This window comes from Nycticebus coucang, chromosome 11 (assembly GCF_027406575.1).
Source record: "Nycticebus coucang isolate mNycCou1 chromosome 11, mNycCou1.pri, whole genome shotgun sequence".
In the NCBI taxonomy this organism is placed as follows: domain Eukaryota; kingdom Metazoa; phylum Chordata; class Mammalia; order Primates; family Lorisidae; genus Nycticebus; species Nycticebus coucang.
In genome coordinates this window covers 100,114,791-100,136,077 of record NC_069790.1, presented here as the reverse complement: position 1 = coordinate 100,136,077, position 21,287 = coordinate 100,114,791, and the positions used below count along the sequence as shown (strand labels likewise).

Below are 21,287 nucleotides of genomic sequence, written 5' to 3'. Positions count from 1 at the left end.
TTTTTGGCACTAACGACCAGTTTTATGGAAGCCAGTTTTCCCACAAACCTAGGGGTAGGGTAGAGTAGGGGAGATTGGTTTTGGGATGATCAAGTGCACTACATTTATTGTATGCTTTGTTTGTATTATTATTACATTGTAATATATACTGAAATAACCATACAGCTCAACATTATGCAGAATCAGTGGGAGCCCTGAGTTTGTTTTCCTGCAACTAGACAGTGCCAGGAGTAGCATCACCATCTCAGTGCCACTTCAGATCATCAAGCATTTAGATTCTCACGAGTAGCACGTGACCTAGATCCCTTGCATGTGTTTTCACTCCTATAAGAATCTAATGCCACCACTGAGCTGACAGGAGGTGGTGCTCAAGCAGTGATACAAGTAATGGAGAGTGGCTATAAATACAAATGAAGCTTCGCTTGCCCTGCTGCTCTTTTCCTGCTATGCTACCTGATACCTAACATGCCACAGACTGGTACCAGTCTACAGCCCGGGAGTTGGGAACCACAGCCTTAGGGGAAAACCAGTATCCCAGTATTTCTTTATTTGATTTGTATTAGTAGACATATACCATAGTGGATCATTCACTAGCCAGAATATCAACTATTAGATCTGAGATACCTGCACTGAGTGCTGTAGGATGTTCGAAGCAATCTGATGTTCTCACTACTCTGAAACCATTTGGTGTCTGATTAAAGAGATAAACAAGAGCAGTGCCTGTGGCTCAAAGGAGTAGGGTGCCAGCCCCATATCTGGAGGTGGTGGGTTCAAACCTGGCCCCGGCCAAAGAAAAAAAAATAAAGAGATAAACAAGTATAAGGAATTAAATTATAACAAGAGGCCAGTATTTGATTATTACATGAGTGATAAAAGTCATGATTGAGGATAGAAAGCTCTGAACAGAAGTGGGTTGGAATAACTTTCTAGAAATGAGAGACTTCAATGGACAGATAAGATGGAAGCAGAATTTGGATGAATTAGAGGAGGTAGTCTAATTTGCATATAAACCAAGATCAGAGGAAATCAGGATAGCACTAAGTGTTAATAGATAATTAAGAGACCTTTTTGATAGGAGTAATAAAGGGGTTTATGAGATTTTCAAAGGTAGGTTTGGTTAGATACAGAGTAGAATTGAAGGTAAGGGAGAGCAGTGAAGTATATATTCACTTCTGCAATTCTGTTTAGGCTAACTATTTAAGAAGTCTGATATTAAAAGGTAAGAAAAAGAATAATGTAACTATGAAGCGAAAGGCAGTTTAAGAAAATACTTTTCTCAAGATATTAGACATAGTATAAAGACTATAAAGAGAAGGAAGAAAATAATCAAGATTTTTTGGTAAAAAAGATATCAGATAGACATCTTTATTTATTGCAGTTGGTTTTTTTTTTTTTACAAACAAATGAAGACACAAGTTATTTTTCTTTCTTTCTTTTTTTTTTTTTTTTTTGCAGTTTTTTTGGCCATGGCTGGCTTTGAACTCGCCCCCTCCGGCATATGGGGCTGGCGCCCTACCCCTTTGAGCCCCAGGTGCCACCCAACAAAAGTTGTTTTTCAAAGGAAAAAAAGATTGATTGCCAAGCTTAATCATTATTTCTTTCCTGCTTTCTAATCATGAAAAATCTATGCATTAAAATTGATGTCATCTGATGCCCATGCCCCTTGCCTTGTTACTAAACTCCTTTTTTTGAGACAGTGTCTCACTTTGTTGCCATGTGTAGAGTGCTGTAGTATCTTAGCTCAGAGCAACTTCAAGCTCTTGGGCTCAAGCAATCCTTTTGCCTCAGCCTCCTGAGCAGCTGGGATTACAGATGCCCACCACAATGCCTGGCTATTTTTAGAGATGGAGAGTCTTGCTCTTGCTCAGGCTGGTCTCAAATTCCTGAGCTCAAGCAATCCACCTGCCTTGACCTTTCATGGTGCTAGGATTATAGGTGTTTTGAGCCACCATTCCTGGCTGGTTACTAAACTACATTTTGTTCTTGATGACAAAACATTTTGTCCACTTTATAAATCCAGCCATTGTATATGTGTACACACATGCACATGTATTTACACACACTTTCTTCCTTCACAAGGAGAATTTGATGGATTAAAGGAGGCACCCGGCACAATGCCTGGCTGTTTTTTAGAGATGGGGTCTCGCTCTGGCTCAGGCTGGTTTCAAACTCATGAGATTGAGAAAAAGTTCTTGATCTTTGGAAAGTTGAAACTAGAACTTTTCTGATGCTCATGCTTTCTTACAGCATGAAGAAGACTTTGAATTACGGAAAGAACTTATAGGACAAGTGATGAACCAGCTTGGACAACAACTTGTAAGCCAACTGCTCCACACATGCTGCTTTTGTCTCCCCCCCTATACCCTACCAGATGTGGCTGAAGTGCTTTGGGAGATCATGCAGGTTGACAGGCCGGTAAGATTGTTTCCATAAGGAATCTATCTCATAGTTCCTAAACCTATTAGACTTTGGTTCCTTAAGGCTCACCCTAACTTTGAAACCAGCCTTATTGTATGTCCATGTAATCAGATTTAGGGATATTGATAAGTTTAGTTGATAGATGAAGGAATCCATTGAAGGCTAATAATTCATTAATGAGGTTTTCTTCTTTTTTTTGCTTTTGCAAAAAATGAATAAGTTTATTGTCTTTATCTGAAAACCTTGTATAAAATTGCTGTTTGGTGTAGCTTTCAGCAGCCCACTCCTGAGCTCTGAGAAAGGTTGCCTTCTTTTGAGCTACCTGATCTTTTTTCTGGGCAAGGGACATCTTGGGATGGTTCCATCTGTTCTTTTAAACATCTTCCTTGGGCTTCTTCTCATAGACTAGATTATCTCGTATAGCAGCATGAGCTTTCTTTATATCTCCTCCATTGTGTCTGGAATAACCTTGTTCTTTATGTATTGACAGAACTGTTTCTTGTAAGCATCTTCATCTTTTTCCATTAGATAATACATATAATCTGCAGCATTCTGTCCTATGCTATGCTTCCAATGTACTTCAGCATTAAATTCCTTGCTTTCAGAATCATAAACAGGGAATCTTTTGGTACTGTGAGGGATAGTCAAGCCCCCATTCACAGTTCCCTTCAGGGCCCTAAAAACTTTATTGCCAGTGGTAGTTCTGGCAAGGCCTCCATCCAAACAGCATGCAAAAGCACCAGGCTGGCCATCTATGCTTTCCACATTGTATTCATCACCAGTCACCTCCACTTGGCCTTCATAGATCTTGTCCAGGCCAAACCCGTTGAGAAGCCTGTAGGCCAGCAGCAGACCAGTACAATATGCTGCAGCATAGTTTGTCAGGCCAACCTGCACACCATATTTTGGTAGTTCATGTGCATAAGCTGTGCAGACTATCATACTGCCTTCCATATGGGCATAAGCAATCTGACAAATGATGTCTCTATTAGTTACATTAACTATCATGTATTTGGGTGTGTTGTTCTTATCCTGTGTCATCAAACATTTCTGAGCATAGTAATGAGTTTTACTCTCATCCTGCAGAATAGAGACCCCATCTGTGGCCTCACATAGCCTTCCATTACCGAGTACCTGAAAGCATGATTGTGTGTCACTGTCATAATGTTTATATATTACCAGAAATAAGCAGTAAACATTGAACAGAGCTGTGTGGCTGGACAATACAAAATTTGTTCACTCATGAGAGATGCCTGTATATCAGTTATATAGAATTGCAGATTATATAGCATGTATTGTTCCTTGGTGATAAATCTAGCCAGAGCAATTGGAGGCATGTAAGTGTCTAACCCATAATGTATTTTACCTTTGCATTATTTGCTTATCACCTGAGCATGTATTTTTTTTTTTTAGTCAATCCAGTAATGTCCAAGTAATTTCTATACTGGATGAATCTGTTGATTGTATATACTGAGTGAAAGTTGAGCAGAATGAATAATACTGACATAGCCTGTAAACTGTTTTAAACAGGGTTCAAAATTTTTAATATAGAAGCAGTTCAGGAAATGGCACAATTAGTTGTGGTTAAAGTGAGCTGTCTTCCAGAACCGCAGAATATATAATAGATAAATAATTTGTAATGGATAGCACCTGTAATTTCCATTGACAGCTGTTTGATATACATTTCATTTTAATCTAATGAAGTAGCATTTTTGTGTTTTCCTAAAGAAAATATTCTTTAAGCCCCTAGGGCTCAACAAATTTAATTCCAGAAGTTATTAACTTGAGAAATAAAATCTCCATACTCTGCTTAAAAGTTTTTGTAAATACACTTGGTTCCTAGATAACAGAAGACTCAACTATTTAAATCTAACTATATAAGAACATTCTAGATTTCTAAACATATAGTTAAGTGCTAGCAGAAGAAGGAAAAAATGGGAACAGTTAAGTTTCAACAGGAATAGAAACCAGGTACCATGTGCTCTTAAAGAGTTCACTCTCCAGATACCCACTCAACTGTTAAGTAATTTAAAATGATTGTTATAAACATCAACTTAGAACTGAGTGTTTGTATAGGAAACACTTAAGTAAATTTGGGTTGTCTATGCACTGTAAACTGATTGATATTGTAACTAAAGACACAAGTCCAAAGAAAGTTCACATTCTTGAGTACTTTCTTAATCAAATCATTTTTAAAGTTCAATTCAAATTCTTTAATGAAAGATAGCATATCAGCTTGCTTTCTTGACTTGAATAAACTACTGAAACCCTTGTGTTACCTTCTTTGGTAGATACCCATCTGTGGCAAATTTATTTACTATTTTCAACAAGATTTTTGAGGTTCCTTCATGAGAAGTTGATAAAGACCATTATGTGCTAGCTAATTAGATTTGCTTTTTATTTTGGTTTTTGTTTATGTTTTGAGAGGATACTGTTAACTCATGAGCAGTTTTTGGATTTCAAAACTTTATCATTTAAGGCAGTGGTTCTCAACCTTCCTAATGCTGTGACCCTTTAATACAGTTCCTCATGTTGTGACCCCCCAACCATAAAATTATTTTCATTGCTACTTCATAACTGTAATTTTGCTACTGCTATGAATTGTAATGTAAATATCTGATATGCAGGATGGTCCTAGGCGACCCCTGTGAAAGGGTCGTTCAACCCCCAAAGGGGTCGCGACCCACAGGTTGAGAACCTCTGATTTAAGGGTTCTTTCCTGAATCTTTTGTCCCTTTTGTTTTTTTTCTGAGTGTTGTCTCCCCTGAGAGCAACATTTAGAGAATTGTGCAGTACTTAACCTTTTATATTGTAACATTTACCTTTGCTCTGGCCTGTTACAATCATAAATGAACATAATGGAAAAAATATATAATATTTTTTAAAAAGCTATAAAAAAGTAATTTTATAGCCCAGACCTATAGCCAAAGTATACAACTAACATAAAAAAGGGATGAAAAAAATTAGAGCTGACTCAAAGGAGAATGATTAAACTGAAAATAAGAATATGAGGGTGTTCCTTGTTTTTTGATTTTTAGTTTAGAGAAAAAGTAAAGAGGATGGGGACGGTTTCTATGCATATGAAAAGTATAAAGAGACTATGGAAAGTATAAAGATACTATACTTAGATAAAAACACATTATTTTTTAATTTTATTTGCTCTGTTGACCTGTCTAGAGTACATTGGCAAGATCATAGCTCACTATAACCTCAAACTCCTGGGCTCAAGTGATCCTCCTGCCCAGCATCCCAAGTAGCTGAGCCCTCAGGTGCATCCCAAAACACTGAGCTAATTTTTATATTTTTTTATAGAGACAGGGTCTTCATTATGTTGCTCAGGCTGGTCACACAAACTCCTGGTCTCAAGCGATTCTCCTACCTTAGCCTCCCAAAGTATTAGAACTACAGGTGTGAGCCATTGTACCTGACCAAACACATTATTTAAAATAGCAGTAAGAGTGAGATTTTCTGACCCAAAGTAGCAGGCAGATATCACAAAGGAACTGAATGGATATGCCTTCTGCTGAGAGAGATGGCCTTAAAATCCTTAAGGTTCTAGGTTCTTTTTTTTTTTTTTTTGGTGCGGTTTTTGGCCGGGGCTGCGTTTGAACCCACCACCTCTGGCATATGGGGCTGGCGCCTTGCTCCTTTGAGCCACAGGTGCCGCCCTCTAGGTTTATATTTTATGTATACTTTTTTTTTTTTAATTGAGACAGAGCCTCAAGCTGCCGCTCTGGGTAGAGTGTCGTGGCATCACAGCTCACAGCAACCTCCAACTCCTGAGGCAATTCTCTTGCTTCAGCTTCTCAAGTAGCTGGGACTACAGGTGCCCACCACAATGCCCGGCTATTTTTTGGTTGTAGTTGTTGTTGTTTGGCAGGCCCCTGCTGGATTCAAACCCACCAGCTCTGGTGTTTGTGGCTAGTGCCTTAGCCGTTTGAGCTATAGATGCCAAGCCTACGTATACTTTCTGACAGGATTGCTTGGTATATTGTTGTTCCTGCTCTGCTTGGTAACTGGATCTTTACTTTGGATTGCTTTTGATCTTTATGTTCAAGAGTTTTTGTGGCATCTGTCTGAATTTTTATAATATTATGTAAGTTTATGACAGAAACAGAACAATAACTTCATCTAGAAGAGATTTTACTTTAAAGGTGTCGAAGGCTTTTGTCTGAGATGATGCTTACTGCCCCTTGAAAAGGAAGTCCAGGCATACATTTGCAGACTGCATCAACCCAGAGGGTTTTAAGGGCTAAAGATAGTACTTTTATTGATTCCTTTACTTCCAAGTCTAGGGGAGCAAATGCTAAAAATGAAAACCTATTGGGGGGCAGTGCCTGTGGCTCAGTGAATAGGGCGCCGGCCCCATATGCCGAGGGTGGCGGGTTCAAACCCAGCCCCGGCCAAACTGCAACAAAAAAAAAAATAGCCGGGCGTTGTGGCGGGCGCCTGTAGTCCCAGCTACTCGGGAGGCTGAGGCAAGAGAATCACTTAAGCCCAGGAGTTGGAGGTTGCTGTGAGCTGTGTGAGGCCACGGCACTCTACCGAGGGCCTTAAAGTGAGACTCTGTCTCTACAAAAAAAAAAAAAAAAACCTATTGGGGGGGGTAGTATTTGTAGGGTCCCTGGTGAGTAAGCCCTGCCTCCTTTTAAAACTCTCATCTCTTCTCTCCTATATAGACTTTTTGTCGATGGTTAGAAAATTCCTTGAAAGGTTTGCCAAAGGAGACAACCGTGGGAGCCGTCACAGTGACACACAAACAACTTACAGATTTCCACAAACAGGTCACTAGGTAAGTGATTCTGGCAGTTCTTGAAAGGAATATATGTAGAACTAGCAGCTGGGGCATGTGGGAAAAACGTAACTGTTTTTATGTGCCTTTGGAAATTCATAGTTTGAGAGTCTGTTTAGCCTTGAATTGCACAAATTGACATCAAAAGATAATCTGAGGGAAAAACATCACCATGTTAAATGTATGCACATCACTTCCATTGTACGTGTGTACTGCCTGGTATAAGATGGTAAAGGGTAAATGGAGGCACTGTTTCCTCCCCCTTTAGGAGATTGGTCTTTATCTTTCTGAGCCCTTCGTTCTTATCCATATTTAGGGTTGAGAGTACAGGTACCTGAAAAGGCAAAGCATTGGTTGTAAAATGCTGCAGGGTGATGTAGACTACAGTGAATTTGAGGATTTTCTCCATATCTAAAGATATTTAAATTCTAATTTCAAAGAAATCATGCAGTTCAAACAAAACATCTCTTTGGCATACATTAGGCCTATGCACCATGTACTCACAATCTTTGGATTACAGGTTAGTAAAATGTATATGAATGTTTTTTTACTATGAGTATATAAACATTTCTAATATAGTTACATAGTTTTCTAAATTACCATTTTATAGTCATAAAGGTATTACTAGATTTCTTTATGATGCCTTCGTTAGTACACATTTCAATTTTTTTCAATGTTTCAGTATTACAGCTGATATCAAAAGTAGAGCCTTTTCTTTTTGAATTTTTTTTCTTAAAATGTAATTACTGAATCAAAGGTTGTGAGACTTTTGTGGTCCTTTATATAATATTAATGACAGCAACTTAAATTGGATTTTGTAGCTCTGTGTTCCCTCAGCCTGATAGTCCTTTTAAAAATTTCTAGAGTCCTTGGGGTCTTAATTAAATTTTAGGCAATGGCTTATACTCATACAATTGTGGAAATAAATGTATGTCAAAGAATGAGTGTTACAGTGAGGTTGGTAAATAGTGAAAAAAACTGACAGTATTCTAATTGCTCGTTAGTGGACCATACTTAACTAATTAATGGTATGTCTATACCAGTAAATAGTCACCAAAAAAGAATAAGGAAGAAATACATGTGATAATACAGAAAAATACACAAGATATATTGTAAAGGGAAAAATAATAGTATTACATAACACAACTTGAGCTTTTATTTTATTTATTTTTAGGGACAGAGTCTTGCTTTGTTGCCTGGCTGAAGTGCAGTGATGTGACGTAACTCACTGCAACCTCAACTTCCTGGGCTCAGGCAATTTTTCTGCCTTGGAGTAGCTAGGACTACAGGCACACGTCACTGCACCCAGCTGATTTTTAAATTTTGTAGAGAAGGCTTCTTGCTTTCTTGGCCAGACTGGTTTCAACCTCCCAAAGTGCTAGGATTATAGCCATAAACAGCTGCACCTGACCACTGACTCTAGCTTTTAAAATGATTTTTCAATTTTTTAATTGTGATAAAATACAAATAACATAAAATGTACCTCCTTAATCATTTTTAAGTATACAGTTCATCAGTGTTAAATATATTCATATCATTGTCAACCAATCTCAAGACCTTTTTATCTTGTAAAACTGAAACTATATGCATTAAGTGACAATTAATTCCCCCTTCTCCCCTCCCCATAGTCTGGCAGCCAGGATCTTACTTTGGGCTCCTTTGCATTTGACTTTTCCAGATCCTTTCATATATGTGAAATCACATAGTATTTGTGTCTTTTTGTGACCTTTTTATTTCTCTGAGCTTACGTAATGTCCTCAGAGTTCATCCATGTTGTAACATATGTAGCATATGTTCTTCCTTTGTGAGGCCAAATAATATTCCATTGTATGTATATACCACATTTTATTTATTCATTCATAGTCATTTGTGTTGCTTCCACCATTTGGCTATTACGAATAATGCTGCTAGCACAGGTATATAAATGTTATTTTCAGGACTCTGCTTTTAATTCTTTTAGATTACCTAGAAGTGAAGCTGCTAAATCTATAAGCTGATTGTACTTTAAATTTTTTCTTGAACCACCATACTGATTTCATTAGCAGCCTCACTATTTTATAGGTACCACCGCCACTGTGCATAGGTTCCAGTTTTTCTACATCCTCACCAACACTTATTATTTTCTGGTTCTTTGATAGTGGCCATCTTAGCACCTCATGCCCAGTGTGAGGCAGTATCTCATTGTGGTTTTGGTGTGCGTTTTCCTAATGATTAGTGATGCTAAGCATCTTTTCATTTGCTTATCAGCCATTTATGTATCTTCTTTGGAGAAATGTCTGTTCAAATCCTTTGCTCATTTTTTAATTGAATGTCCTTTGGTTTTGAATTGTAAGAATTCCTTATATGTTTGGGATGTTAACTCCTCATCAGATACATGATTTGCAAACTTCTTCTCCTACTCTGTAGGTTGCCTTTTTATCATATTGGTTGTGTACTTTGATGGATAGAAGTTTTAAATTTTGATGTAGCCTAGTTTATCTGTTTTTAGTTTGGTTGCCTGTGCTTTTGGGGTCATATTCAGGAAATCATTGCCAAATTTAATGTCATAACAGTTTTTTGTCCCTGGGTTTTCTTCTAAGAGTGCTATAGTTATAGGTCTTATGCTAGATCTTGGATCCATTTTGGTTTAATATATATGGTGTTAGGTAAGGATCCAACTTCTTTCTTTTGGATGTGGATATCAGTCTTCCCATACCATTTGTTAAAAAGACTGTCCCCATTGAATATTTTTTGTACTCTTTGTCAAGAATAATTTGATTGGGTGGTGCCTGTTGCTCAGTGGGTAGGGCACTGGCCCCATATACCGAGGGTGGTGGGTTCAAACCCAGCCCTGGCCAAACTGTAACCAAAAAATAGCCAGGTGTTGAAGCGGGCGCCTGTAGTCCCAGCTACAGAATCGCCTAAGCCCAGGAGTTAGAGGTTGCTGTGAGCTGTGTGACACCACGACATTCTACCCAGGGCGATAAAGTGAGACTCTGTCTTTACAAAAAAAAAAAGAAAGAAAGAATAATTTGATGATATGCATGAGGGTTTATTTCTGAACTCTCTGTTCTGTCATATTCACTTATATGTCAGCCTTTATGCCAGTACTACACTGTTTTGATTATTGTGGTTTTGGAATCAGGAATCCAATCTTTTGAGCACCTAGTTTTCTTTTGCAAGATAGCTTTTGCCTTTTTTTTTTTTTTTTGCAGTTTTTGGCCAGGGCTGGGTTTGAACCCACCACCTCCGGCATATGGGGCCGGTGCCCTACTCCTTTGAGCCACAGGCGCCATCCCCCCCTTGTGATTCCATAAGAATTTTAGGATAGATTGTTCTCTTCTATAAGAAGGGTCAGTAGGATTATATTGAGTCTGTAGATTGCTTTGGGTAGTACTGAAATATTAAGTCTTCTAATCCTTGAACATAGATATGATATCTTACCATTTATTGATATCTTTAATTTGTTTTAGTAACATTTTATAGTTTTCAGTATTTGTCTCTTACCTTGATTTTTTTCTTGCATATTTTTATGCTATTATAAATGCAACAACTTGTACTTTGAAAAGCTGTATTATTATGCATTTTCTAATGCATAAAGCAAGCTACTTTATGCATAGTAAATTTCTGGAAAGGAATACAAGTTGGATCAGGAGAGGAGAGAGACTTTTTTCATTTCCTAACTTTTGTACTATTTGCGTTTACTTCATGAGTGTATATTACATTTTTATAGGTAAAACAAGACCTAGTTTTTAGAAGGGAAAGAAGATAATATAAATTTTAGACATTATCTTTTCTCAGTATTGATTTTTTTCTTTTTAATAACAGTCTCACTTTGTTACCCTTAGTAGAGTGCCATGGCATCATAGCCCACAGCAGCCTCAAACTTGGGCTTAAGCAATTTTCTTGCTTCAGCCTCCCAAGTAGCTGAGACTATAGGCACCCGTCACAATGCCCGGCTATTTTTAGAGACGAGGTCTTGCTCTGGATCAGGCTGCTCTCGAACCTGTGAGCTCAGGCAGTCCACCCACGTCGGCCTCCCAGAGTGCTAGCATTATAGGTGTGAGCCACCATGCCTGGCCTAGTATTGATTTTTTAAATTTTTTTTAACTTATATTTTATTTCAAATTAATATGAAGGTACAAACTTTTTGGTTACATTGTTCTCACTTCCAGGGTAAAGTTCCATTTGTAGAAGAGCCCTTTACCCAGGAGTGTGTTATATACCCTTACAATATGCACATTAGGTGAGATCCTGCCTCATGCCCTCCTGTCTTCTGCCAGTCCTCCTCCTCCATCCATTCCCCAAACTAGACTGTATTGTTCTTATGAGGGTATAATTGTTTATATATTGATTTCATATTAGTATGGAGTACATTGGATATTTTTTCATTTTTGTGATTCAGTATTGATTTCTTTTCTTTTCTTTTTTTTTTTTTTTTTTGAGACAGAACCTCAAGCTTTCTCCCTGGGTAGAGTGCTGTAGCATCACAGCTCACAGCAACCTCCAACTCCTGGACTTAAGCAATTCTCTTGCCTCAGCCTTCCAAGTAGCTGAGACTTAAGGCGCCCACCACAATGCCTATTTTTTGGTTGTAGTTGTCACTGGTGTTTGGCAGGCTCGCAGGATTCAAACCCACCAGCTCTGGTGTATGTGGCTGGCACCTTAGCCACTTGAGCTACAGGCACCGAGCCCAGTATTGATTTCTTAAAGTCACTTTTCAAAATGATTTGTTTTCTTGTCCCCTGAATGTCTCCAACCATTTTCTTAATGTTAAGATCCCAAACCATTAAGTACTATTATTTTGTAGCTTACTCAATGGCTTAACTTCATGCCTCAGAAGCCACTCACTTTTAGCCATAGATCAAGTGACATGCATGACTGAAAAATAGCATGTGACCCACCTTTGTGACACATTTTGCCAGAAATGGGAATTCCCCCCCTTGAATAGGCATATATGACTGGGATGACCTTGCAAAATTATCTGCTTTCTTTTTATACAAACCTTCCTAGTAGAAATAGTATTCTACTTACAAGCTATCTCAGGGGGAAGAAGAATAACAGTTGCTTCTCTCTGCTTCTGTTTTATTCTATCATTATATGGTCAGGATCATATGAGCTCTAATTTCCTTAGGGCAAGTAAGACTGGGTTTAGCCCAGGCACAGTGAATCACACTTGTAATCCTAGCGCAAGAGGATCACTTGAGGTCAGGAATTCAAGACCAGCTGGAGCAAGAGCAACACCCCGTCTCTACAAAAAATAGAAAAATTAGCTAGGCATGATGGCACATGCCTATAGTCATAGCTGCTTGGGAGGCTGAGGCAGGAGGATTGCTTGGGCCCAGGAATTTGATGCTGCAATGAGCTATGATGATGCCCCTGCTCTTGCCTGGGTGCCACAGTGAGAGTCTGACTCAAAAAAAAAAAAAAAAAAGAAACCAACTAGGTTTAAAGTATGTTGGTTTGAATCTTGCCACATACCCTTGTTACTTTAAGCTTTAGTTTATTCATCTTTAAAATGGGGTTAGTATTACCAGTCTTGTAGAGTTATTATAATAGACCAAATGTAAATCTAAAGTAGATATTGCACATAGTAGGTAATCGGTGAATGCTAACTGCTTTCTTCTTGGAAAAGAAACTGCTAGAATGCCATTCTGTACTTGTAAAACTAGCTGGGGCACATCTGCTGCCGACTGTAAGGCAACCACCCACACATTCTGGAATAAGTCTCCACCAAGCCTGCATTCTGTGGACAGAACTAATATATGACAGGTATTATGATAGAGTAAGTCTGAAATTTAAGGAAAATCGCGACGCAAGGAAAAGGGATGTATGTGATGCTTAAACAAAAATATTTGTGATCTTTGCCTTGTGATATGGAAAAATAAGGCACATTACCAACCTGATCCGCTTGATGTTTCATTGCTAAACAAGTTTTGCTGCTGCACCTAGAAGCAGGCTGTGACATAATGGTGGGGAATGAACAGAAGGAAGAGATGATATTAGAGAAAAGGTTTGATATTGCTCATCTCCTCTTAGTACTTCTCTTTCTCTAATACACCTATTGCCCTTGAATCTTCTGTCCTATGCATGATGACTCAGTCTCCCTTATGGTTTTAAGGTCCTGTAACTCCTGCCTCAACCTGCTGCTTTGTGTCCCATTCCAGCAAGGAGGGTGAACTGGTTCAGTTTCATTTCAGCAAGTCCAAGCCTGCTTTTAAATGGTACTGGTAATTAGTTGACTGGCTTTTTCAGTTGGTCAGCTTGAAGAAAGCTGGGACTTTTCATTCTAAAATACCACTCTTGCTTTCCAAACACCAAATGAGCCTGTCATTAACTAAGATAAATTAGGACTACAAGAAACTCTGCCATTGTTTCTCATTTCTCTATCTGGGTGTTTAATCTTTCTTATTTTTGTTTTCTTTTCTTGATGTTTATTCTCTGACTACTTGTCATTTGCATGAGGACCTTCAGAACTAAAAGATACTGGACATGGGAATTCCACTGGCAATGGAATTTGAGGCCAGTGTGGGATTGTTTCCCTGGTCAAGTCATCAGTTAAGAGTTTGATTATAGGGCGGCGCCTGTGGCTCAACGGGTAGGGCGCCGGTCCCATATGCCGGAGGTGGCGGGTTCAAGCCCAGCCCCGGCCAAAAAAAAAAAAAAAAAAGAGTTTGATTATACACCAAGGCTGGCGGGTTCAAACCCAGCCCGGGCCAGTTAAACAACAATGACAACTGCAACAACAACAACAACAACAACAAAAAATAGCTGGGCACTGTGGCGGGCACCTGTAGTCCCAGTTACTTGGGAGGCTGAGGCAAGAGAATCGCTTAAACCCAAGAGTTGGAGGTTGCTGTGAGCTACGATGCCACAGCACTCTACTGAGGGTGAAAGTGAGAGTGTCTCAAAAAAAAAAAAAAAAAGAAAGAAAAGAAATAGTGACCATAAAATTCAGAATTAAGGTAGAAGGGTTGAATTGTGAGACTAGAAACCCAAAAATAGAACTTAGAAAAATAATGGCAGTTGAATAAATAAATAAATGAAATAGGAAATACTAGAATGTGTGGAGGGAGGGAAATTGGTGGGACCACACCTATGGTGCATCTTACAAGGGTACATGTGAAATTTATTAAATGTAGAACATAAATGTCTTAATAACTAAGAAAATGCCGTGAAGGCTATGTTAACTTGTTTCATGAAAATATTTCAAATTGTATATAAAACCAGCACATTGTACCCCATGATTGCATTAATGTACATGGCTATGATTTAATAAAAAAAAAGAAAAGAAATAGGAAATACTGAATATCAGAAGGACTGAGGTAGAATATAAAATAATGGATCACTTTATAACAGAGATATGTTCGGAGAAATGCGACCTTGGGTGTTTTTGTTGTGTGAACATCACAGAATGTATTTATGCAAACCTAGATAGCCTGCTGCAGGCCTAGGCTATATGGTGTTACCTGTTGCTCTTGGACTACAAACCTGTATAGCAGGTTACTGAACTAATACTGTAGGCAGTTATAACACAATGGTAAGTGTGTATGTAAATATAGAAAATGTACAGTAAAACTGGTATAAAAGATAAAATATGGTACACTGTAAAAGACACACAGAATGGAGCTTGCAGGACTGGAAGTTGCTGTGGATGAGTCCGTGAGGGAGTGGTGAGTGAATGTGAAGTCCTAGGACATTACTGTATACCACTGTGTACTTTATAAACACTGTACAATAGGCTATGCTAAATATATATAACAAAATTTTTTTAACTTAAGGATTCTTCTACATTAGCATCTAGCTTAAAACACAAATTGTACCATTTATAAAAAATTTTGTCTTGGGCGGCGCCTGTGGCTCAGTGAGTAGGGTGCCAGTCCCATATGCCGGAGGTGGCGGGTTCAAACCCAGCCCCGGCCAAAAACCACAAAAAAAAAAAAAAAAAATTTTTGTCTTTATATCCTTGTTCTGTAAGCTTTTCTCTATTCTTAAATTCTCTCCTCTTTTTTTAAGTTTTTACACTTTTTAAAAGATACAAACACACACAATAGCATAGCCTTTAAGCCTACACAGGGTCAGGTCATCAGTACCACTGTTCCACCTCCACATCTTGTCCCACCGGAAGGTCTTCAGGGGCATTAACATGCATGGAGCTGTCGTTTCTTGTGATAACAAGGACTTCTTCTGGAATACCTCTTGAAGGATCTGAGCATGTTTTACTGTTACTTTTTTTGTGTGTGTGAATATAGGAATACACGCTAAAATAATGATGAAAAGTATAGAATAATAAACATATAAAACTCTGCATTATAGGTTTGTTTACACCATCAGCACCACAAACACGTGAATAATACGTCACACTATAGTGTTACAATGGTTATAGCGTCACTAAGCCACAGAAATTTTTCAGCTCCATTATAATCTTAGGGGATCACTGGCATATATGCAGTCCATTGTTGGCCAGACGTCATGCGGCATATGACTTCTAGCATTGGGAACTTTGTGATCAATTTCTTTGGTCTTACTCACTAGGGACACTTCAGCTAAACATTTGGCTGAAGGTCCTGACACCAGAGCAGTTGCTAATAGGGTTGGAAGCAGAAGCTGAGCTGATTCTTGGTACTGTGGCCCATTCCTCATTTCATCTTGTTTTGCTACAGTTCTTCTCTGCTTGCCTTTTGGTTTCAATATGTTTTCTTCAATTATCATTTCTTTTCAAAATGAAACCAGGGTATGTAGTTGAAGAAAGGTAAAAAAATTTACAACTTGGACAACATTAAGATAACAAAAGAATCTTTGAGTCTCTAACACTTTCCTAAGTTAACACTAATAAAACCAGAGGACTTTCTTCATTTTCATTACATTTTTTAGGATGGAGAGAGACTAGAAGAAAGTTTCTGAAATGTTCTGTTTAATGAGGTCATGGGGTCTATAAATCAGAGTTCTTAGAGACATTAATAGTTGGTGGGGAAATCAGGATGTAAGCACCTAATGGGGCTAGCTCGGGTCTGTTTTTGTTGGATCATAGTATTTCCTTCCCCTGGTATTTAACCATTACAAGATGAAAAGCAAGGCTTGGAGCCCATAACTCAAGTGAGTAGAGCACCAGCCACATACACCAAGGCTGGCAGGTTTAAGCCCTGCGCGGGCCTACTAAACAACAACAACTGCAACCAAAAAATAGCCAGGCGTTGTGGTGGGCACCTATTGTCCCAGCTACTCGAGAGGCTGAAACAAGAGAATTGCTTGAGCCCAAGAGTTAGAGGTTGCTGTGAGCTGCGACGTCACAGCATTCTACCAAGAGTGACATAGTGAGACTCTTGTCTTAGATGAAAAGCATGTTTTTTTCTACATTGATCCTAGGCCAGATGCACTGGTCCCCAAGTTTTCTGACCCATGGAGAGGGTTACATAAGGATGAGCATATTAAGTGCTTCCTTTTCCACTGCTTTAGCTTAGTCTCATGCTTATTTAGCAAAACTATTATGAAGACAGATACAAAAGAATGAAGCTGGCATCATCTGGTTTCTTGGTGACAGTTTTGGACAAAGTGGGAGCCTTTTGAAAAAACAAGGTCAGATGAATGTTGTGTTACTCATACCACCTGGGGCATCTCAGTGTTTGAGGATGAGGTTCTCCTTCCTCCCCCTCTCTGTCTACATGCCTTAACCCTTTCCTTTCTCCCTCCTCCGACAGAAGGAAATCCTGAGTAGCCTGTTCAACTAGAAAATCAGTGACTGATAGAGATTTAGTTGCTGGACTGGGCCTTGTAAACAAAACTTGCCTTTGGAAGAGAATGAGGAAACCAGGTTACCGAAGTTAGCTCAGCTTATAAAATTAAAAATCATTAGAGCCTTAGGTTGCTTTTTTTCTTTAAGGATTCTGGCTTTTTTTTGTATTTTTGTATTTGTATCAGGGGCTTCTACTAAGCATTATGGTAGTAGCCCAAATTTATTGAATACTGTTTTGTATACTGCTTTGTTATCATAGACACTTTCCATATATGGACAAATCTAATCCTCACAACAACGTTATGAAGTAGATATGTGGGTCATTACAAAAGTTTTGAGATATACAAAAATCAAGAAACATAAAATCTGTGCAGACAGCAAGGAGTGAAGCCCCCCAGCAACACGGATAAGCCGAGCAAGTTGAAATTTGAACGAGTGAATCAGAAAGGATGCTGTTGATTGACTGTGTTTCTTGGAAGTGAAATAATGGATCATAAACAATGTCTGAAAACTTTTGTAGTAACCACATAATAAATGAGAAAACTGAGGCAAAGACTGATAACTTGCCCAAGGACATAGTGGAGCCAAGATTCAAACCCAGGCAGTTTGTCTCCTGAGTCCACTCTTGTAGGGCCACTAAGTTTATCATTGTTCTCAGATGTAATAGTTAATTTTTACCCTGAGTTACGAAACATCTGAAGCAGGGTCAGAAGACAGTGGAGAGAGCTTCTAGCACAGTTGGGACAATTCTTGGTCTGTTGCAGGGTTTTTTATTTGTTTGTTTATTTGTTTTGGCATATCTTTCTCCTCAATCAAGGACCAATCTGCCTTTTCTTTTCTAGTGCTGAGGAATGTAAGCAAGTTTGCTGGGCCTTGCGAGACTTCACCAGATTGTTTCGATAGCTCACACTCCTGCACTGTGCCTGTCATCCAGGTGAGTGGCATTTATCTCCTTGCTTTTCCTTAAGCTGTCATTGTGCTTGGGGAAGGGAAAATTATGGTGCTCATCATGGGACTAGTCCTGTAGCTAGAGTCCCGAAAGGACTAAAAGTGTAACTCACCAGATTGTTTCGATAGCTCACACTCCTACACTGTGCCTGTCATCCAGGTGAGTGGCATTTATCTCCTTGCTTTTCCTTAAGCTGTCATTGTGCTTGGGGAAGGGAAAATTATGGTGCTCATCATGGGACTAGTCCTGTAGCTAGAGTCCCGAAAGGACTAAAAGTGTAACTGTGCTCAGTAGTTATGTTATACAGGGCACTGATTTAGGGCTGGGAGTGCAGCGTAGCCAGGATAATTATTGGCTTTGGGATGTCATTTTCACTTCCATAAGAAAGTAACTGTTTAGCCGGGCGTTGTGGCGGGCGCCTATAGTCCCAGCTGCTCGGGAGGCTGAGGCAAGAGAATCGCCTAAGCCCAGGAGTTGGAGGTTGCTGTGAGCCGTGTGACTCCACGGCACTCTACCGAGGGTAGTAAAGTGAGACTCTGTCTCTACAAAAAAAAAAAAAGAAAGTAGGCGGCGCCTGTGGCTCAGTGAGTAGGGCGCCGGCCCCATATACCGAGGGTGGCGGGTTCAAACCCGGCCCCGGCTAAACTGCAATCAAAAAATAGCCGGGCGTTGTGGCGGGCGCCTGTAGTCCCAGCTACTCGGGAGGCTGAGGCAGGAGAATCGCCTAAGCCCAGGAGTTGGAGGTTGCTGTGAGCTGTGTGAGGCCATGGCACTCTACCGAGGGCAATAAAGTGAAACTCTTGTCTCTACAAAAAAAAAAAAAAGTAACTGTTGCAGAATGTATCAAAAAAGTTCCTTCCCAGAACTACGGTTCCTTCCCTTGAAGTACACTTCTATGATGGTCAGTGTACCTGGTAATAAAATTTTTAACCTGGCTATTTTGTGAAAACAGTGCTTACCTAAAGTTGACTGTGGCACGTGGCAGCAGTGTCTTAAAACTGAACTTGCAGATATAATGAGCAGAGAGCTTATATTATGTGATTTGAATGCTGAAATGCCACGTTTTGACCAGGGCAGGAAGTATAGGTTTAAAAAATCCCTTATCTAAAATGCTTGGAACCAGAAGTGTTCTGGATTTCAGATTTTGGAATATTTGCAGAATACATATGAGCTGATCATCCCTACTCTGAAAATTCAAAATCCTCCAATGAGCATTTCCTTTGAGTGTCATGTTGGCACTCAAAAAATTTCTGATTTTAGATATGCAGATTAGGGGAGTTCAACCAGTATAGGAAAGGAGTAGCATCTTTGGCCTGCTCCTGATCAGCTTTCTCTACGTCCTGCCTGCTCCCAATTCTGAAGCAAAGCAGGAAGTTTAGCTGGAAAGAAAGGACTGGGTAGTGGAATTTGGGTGCCAGTTTCTTGACTGAGAGAAGAAAGGCAGCTAAATTATTTCTAATGATTGGGTCATTAGCTTTATGCGTAGTGTCTGTGATAGCTAATGTTTATGCACCGCATAGGGTTGTTTGTGGACTGATGCAGATGTTCATAGCTAATGTTTACTATGCGTCAGATGTATATGGCAATGAAACTACCCTCATATACAGTTAATCTGGGTCAGTTGCTCTTATTCCCATTTTTCAAATGAGGAAATAGAGGTTCAAAGATGTCTAAATTTACGTGAAGTCATAGCCAGTAATTGGAGCCACAATTCAAGTGTAGATGTTCTGGCACCAGAGTCCTCATTTGACCCACTCTACTTAGTACCTTTATTATGTAATACTCTCTGGGTAGTCTGTATGAGTGATGTCAGTGGTTTTGAAACTTTTGTTAGTAGGCAAAGCCTTCTTATGAGTTAAAATCTTACAAGAAGCCCAAATATTTAACAGACTGAAGAGGACCTTTTCTAGTTGTTTTGGAAGGAAAGGGTTGGAACTGCTGGCTTACTATCTCCACAGTACACTCAGTGTTGGAAACTCACTGCAGATGGAATCTCATTGAAGTAGTAGCTCCCTTGAACCTACAAGTAAAAAAAAAAAAATCCAACTTTTTTTTTTTTAACTGAATTCTTACGGCAGAGTCCAGAATAAAGTGCCCAAGGAAGTATAGAAACATTTCCCTTGACTGATTTTATAAAATGCTCACTGTCTTCTGGAGCACAATTATTGACTATCTTATCTCTTTTGTCAGGAATGTCTTTTTTAATTAGAAGACAGGAAGGAAACAAAAACCAGACTGTGTCCCACAATCAGAAACCTCCGTTGTGGCAGAGGGGCCTTCACCGCCAGCAGGGTGTCCCTCCAGACAGGGAGAGACTCCAGCCTTCCGAGGCCATCCTGAGGAGTTCCTGTTTTGGGGTGTGAGGGAAAATCAGCGTGGTTTTTAAAAGATGGCTGTGGCCTGTCCGGCGTAGTGGGAGGGAAGGTGGTTTCCTGGTGAACTTGTTTCTAAAAGGAAAAATAATTTTAAGAAAATAAAAAAGAAAAAAAAACTAAACCGAAAGCAGAACTGAAACATTCGTGTGATAGCAAAGAACACGTGCACACAGTACTGCGCATGTGCGCACACGCAGAAAAGAAGTACAAACTTTCTGTGAAACAATAAAATGTTTACTTAGGGAAAATGTGGAAATTCAAATGAATTAAATAGCTACAATTGGAAGAAAAGGTTCAAGATCATCTTCTAAGGGTTTGTTGTTCTGTCCTCTCTTTCCTCCCCCTTCTTTCCCTCTCCCCATTCTCTTTAATGCAAGTGAGTAGAAATTTCTTCCACCCCCGCCAGCTGTTTCTTCCTTTATTTAGAGTTACTCAGAGGAGGAGTAGGCACGGAGCCTATTCTGCTTTCTATCATGGTCGAGTTGGTGATACTCAGAACCCAGGAAGGTCAAATCTGTGTTTATCTGCCCCTGACCTTGTTCAGTCTCTAAATCTACTTCCGATGCACATTGGGTTGTTGTCAGCCTTGGAGAGAAGAGCCAAAATGGGATGGGTGGGTTAGGATATAAATGTATAATTTGTTTTAGTTTTTCTAAGTTTTTTTTCCCCCTTAGTGAATTATTTACCCACAGACATGGGGGGTATGGAGAAAATAATGTTTACAGGGCTAACTGTATTTTACTAAAAAGTATGGAAATTATTTGACTTCATGAGGGGTGAGGCTAAAGAGGGAAGCCCAACAAAGCTTAATGTTTTGAAGGATGTAGCCCTGCACAGCCATTAGATATGAGGGCACTGTTCTGTCTGGTGTTGTAGCCATCTCAAGAACAAATCAACAGCAACAAGAACAAAAAAGAAAAAACAATAAATTTTTTAAAATTTAATCAGTGTTTCTTTTTTCTTTCATTTACTGCCTCATAGCTCTGAAATGGTACAGCTAGACTAGCTAAGTAAGCACCCTTAATTGTTACCTAATAGACT

General features: G+C 39.2%; 1 protein-coding gene and 1 pseudogene across 3 annotated transcripts in view; one reads left to right on the top strand and one right to left on the bottom strand.

The window, feature by feature from the left end:
- TNPO3 (transportin 3) overlaps positions 1-20,345 on the top strand; it is a 108,823-nt gene extending 88,478 nt beyond the window's left edge. For 2 of the 3 annotated variants that reach the window (XM_053608891.1, XM_053608893.1), the window contains exons 20-23: positions 2,248-2,415; positions 7,098-7,210; positions 17,765-17,856; positions 20,062-20,345. In XM_053608891.1, the coding sequence (XP_053464866.1) occupies positions 2,248-2,415; positions 7,098-7,210; positions 17,765-17,825 (342 nt within the window). In that variant the 3' untranslated portion in view covers positions 17,826-17,856; positions 20,062-20,345. The remainder of the gene's footprint in view (positions 1-2,247; positions 2,416-7,097; positions 7,211-17,764; positions 17,857-20,061) is intronic. The other variant, XM_053608892.1, reaches the window with a different exon arrangement.
- LOC128598476 (60S ribosomal protein L5-like) lies at positions 2,433-6,844 on the bottom strand (annotated as a pseudogene).
- Positions 20,346-21,287: the final 942 nt, after the last annotated feature.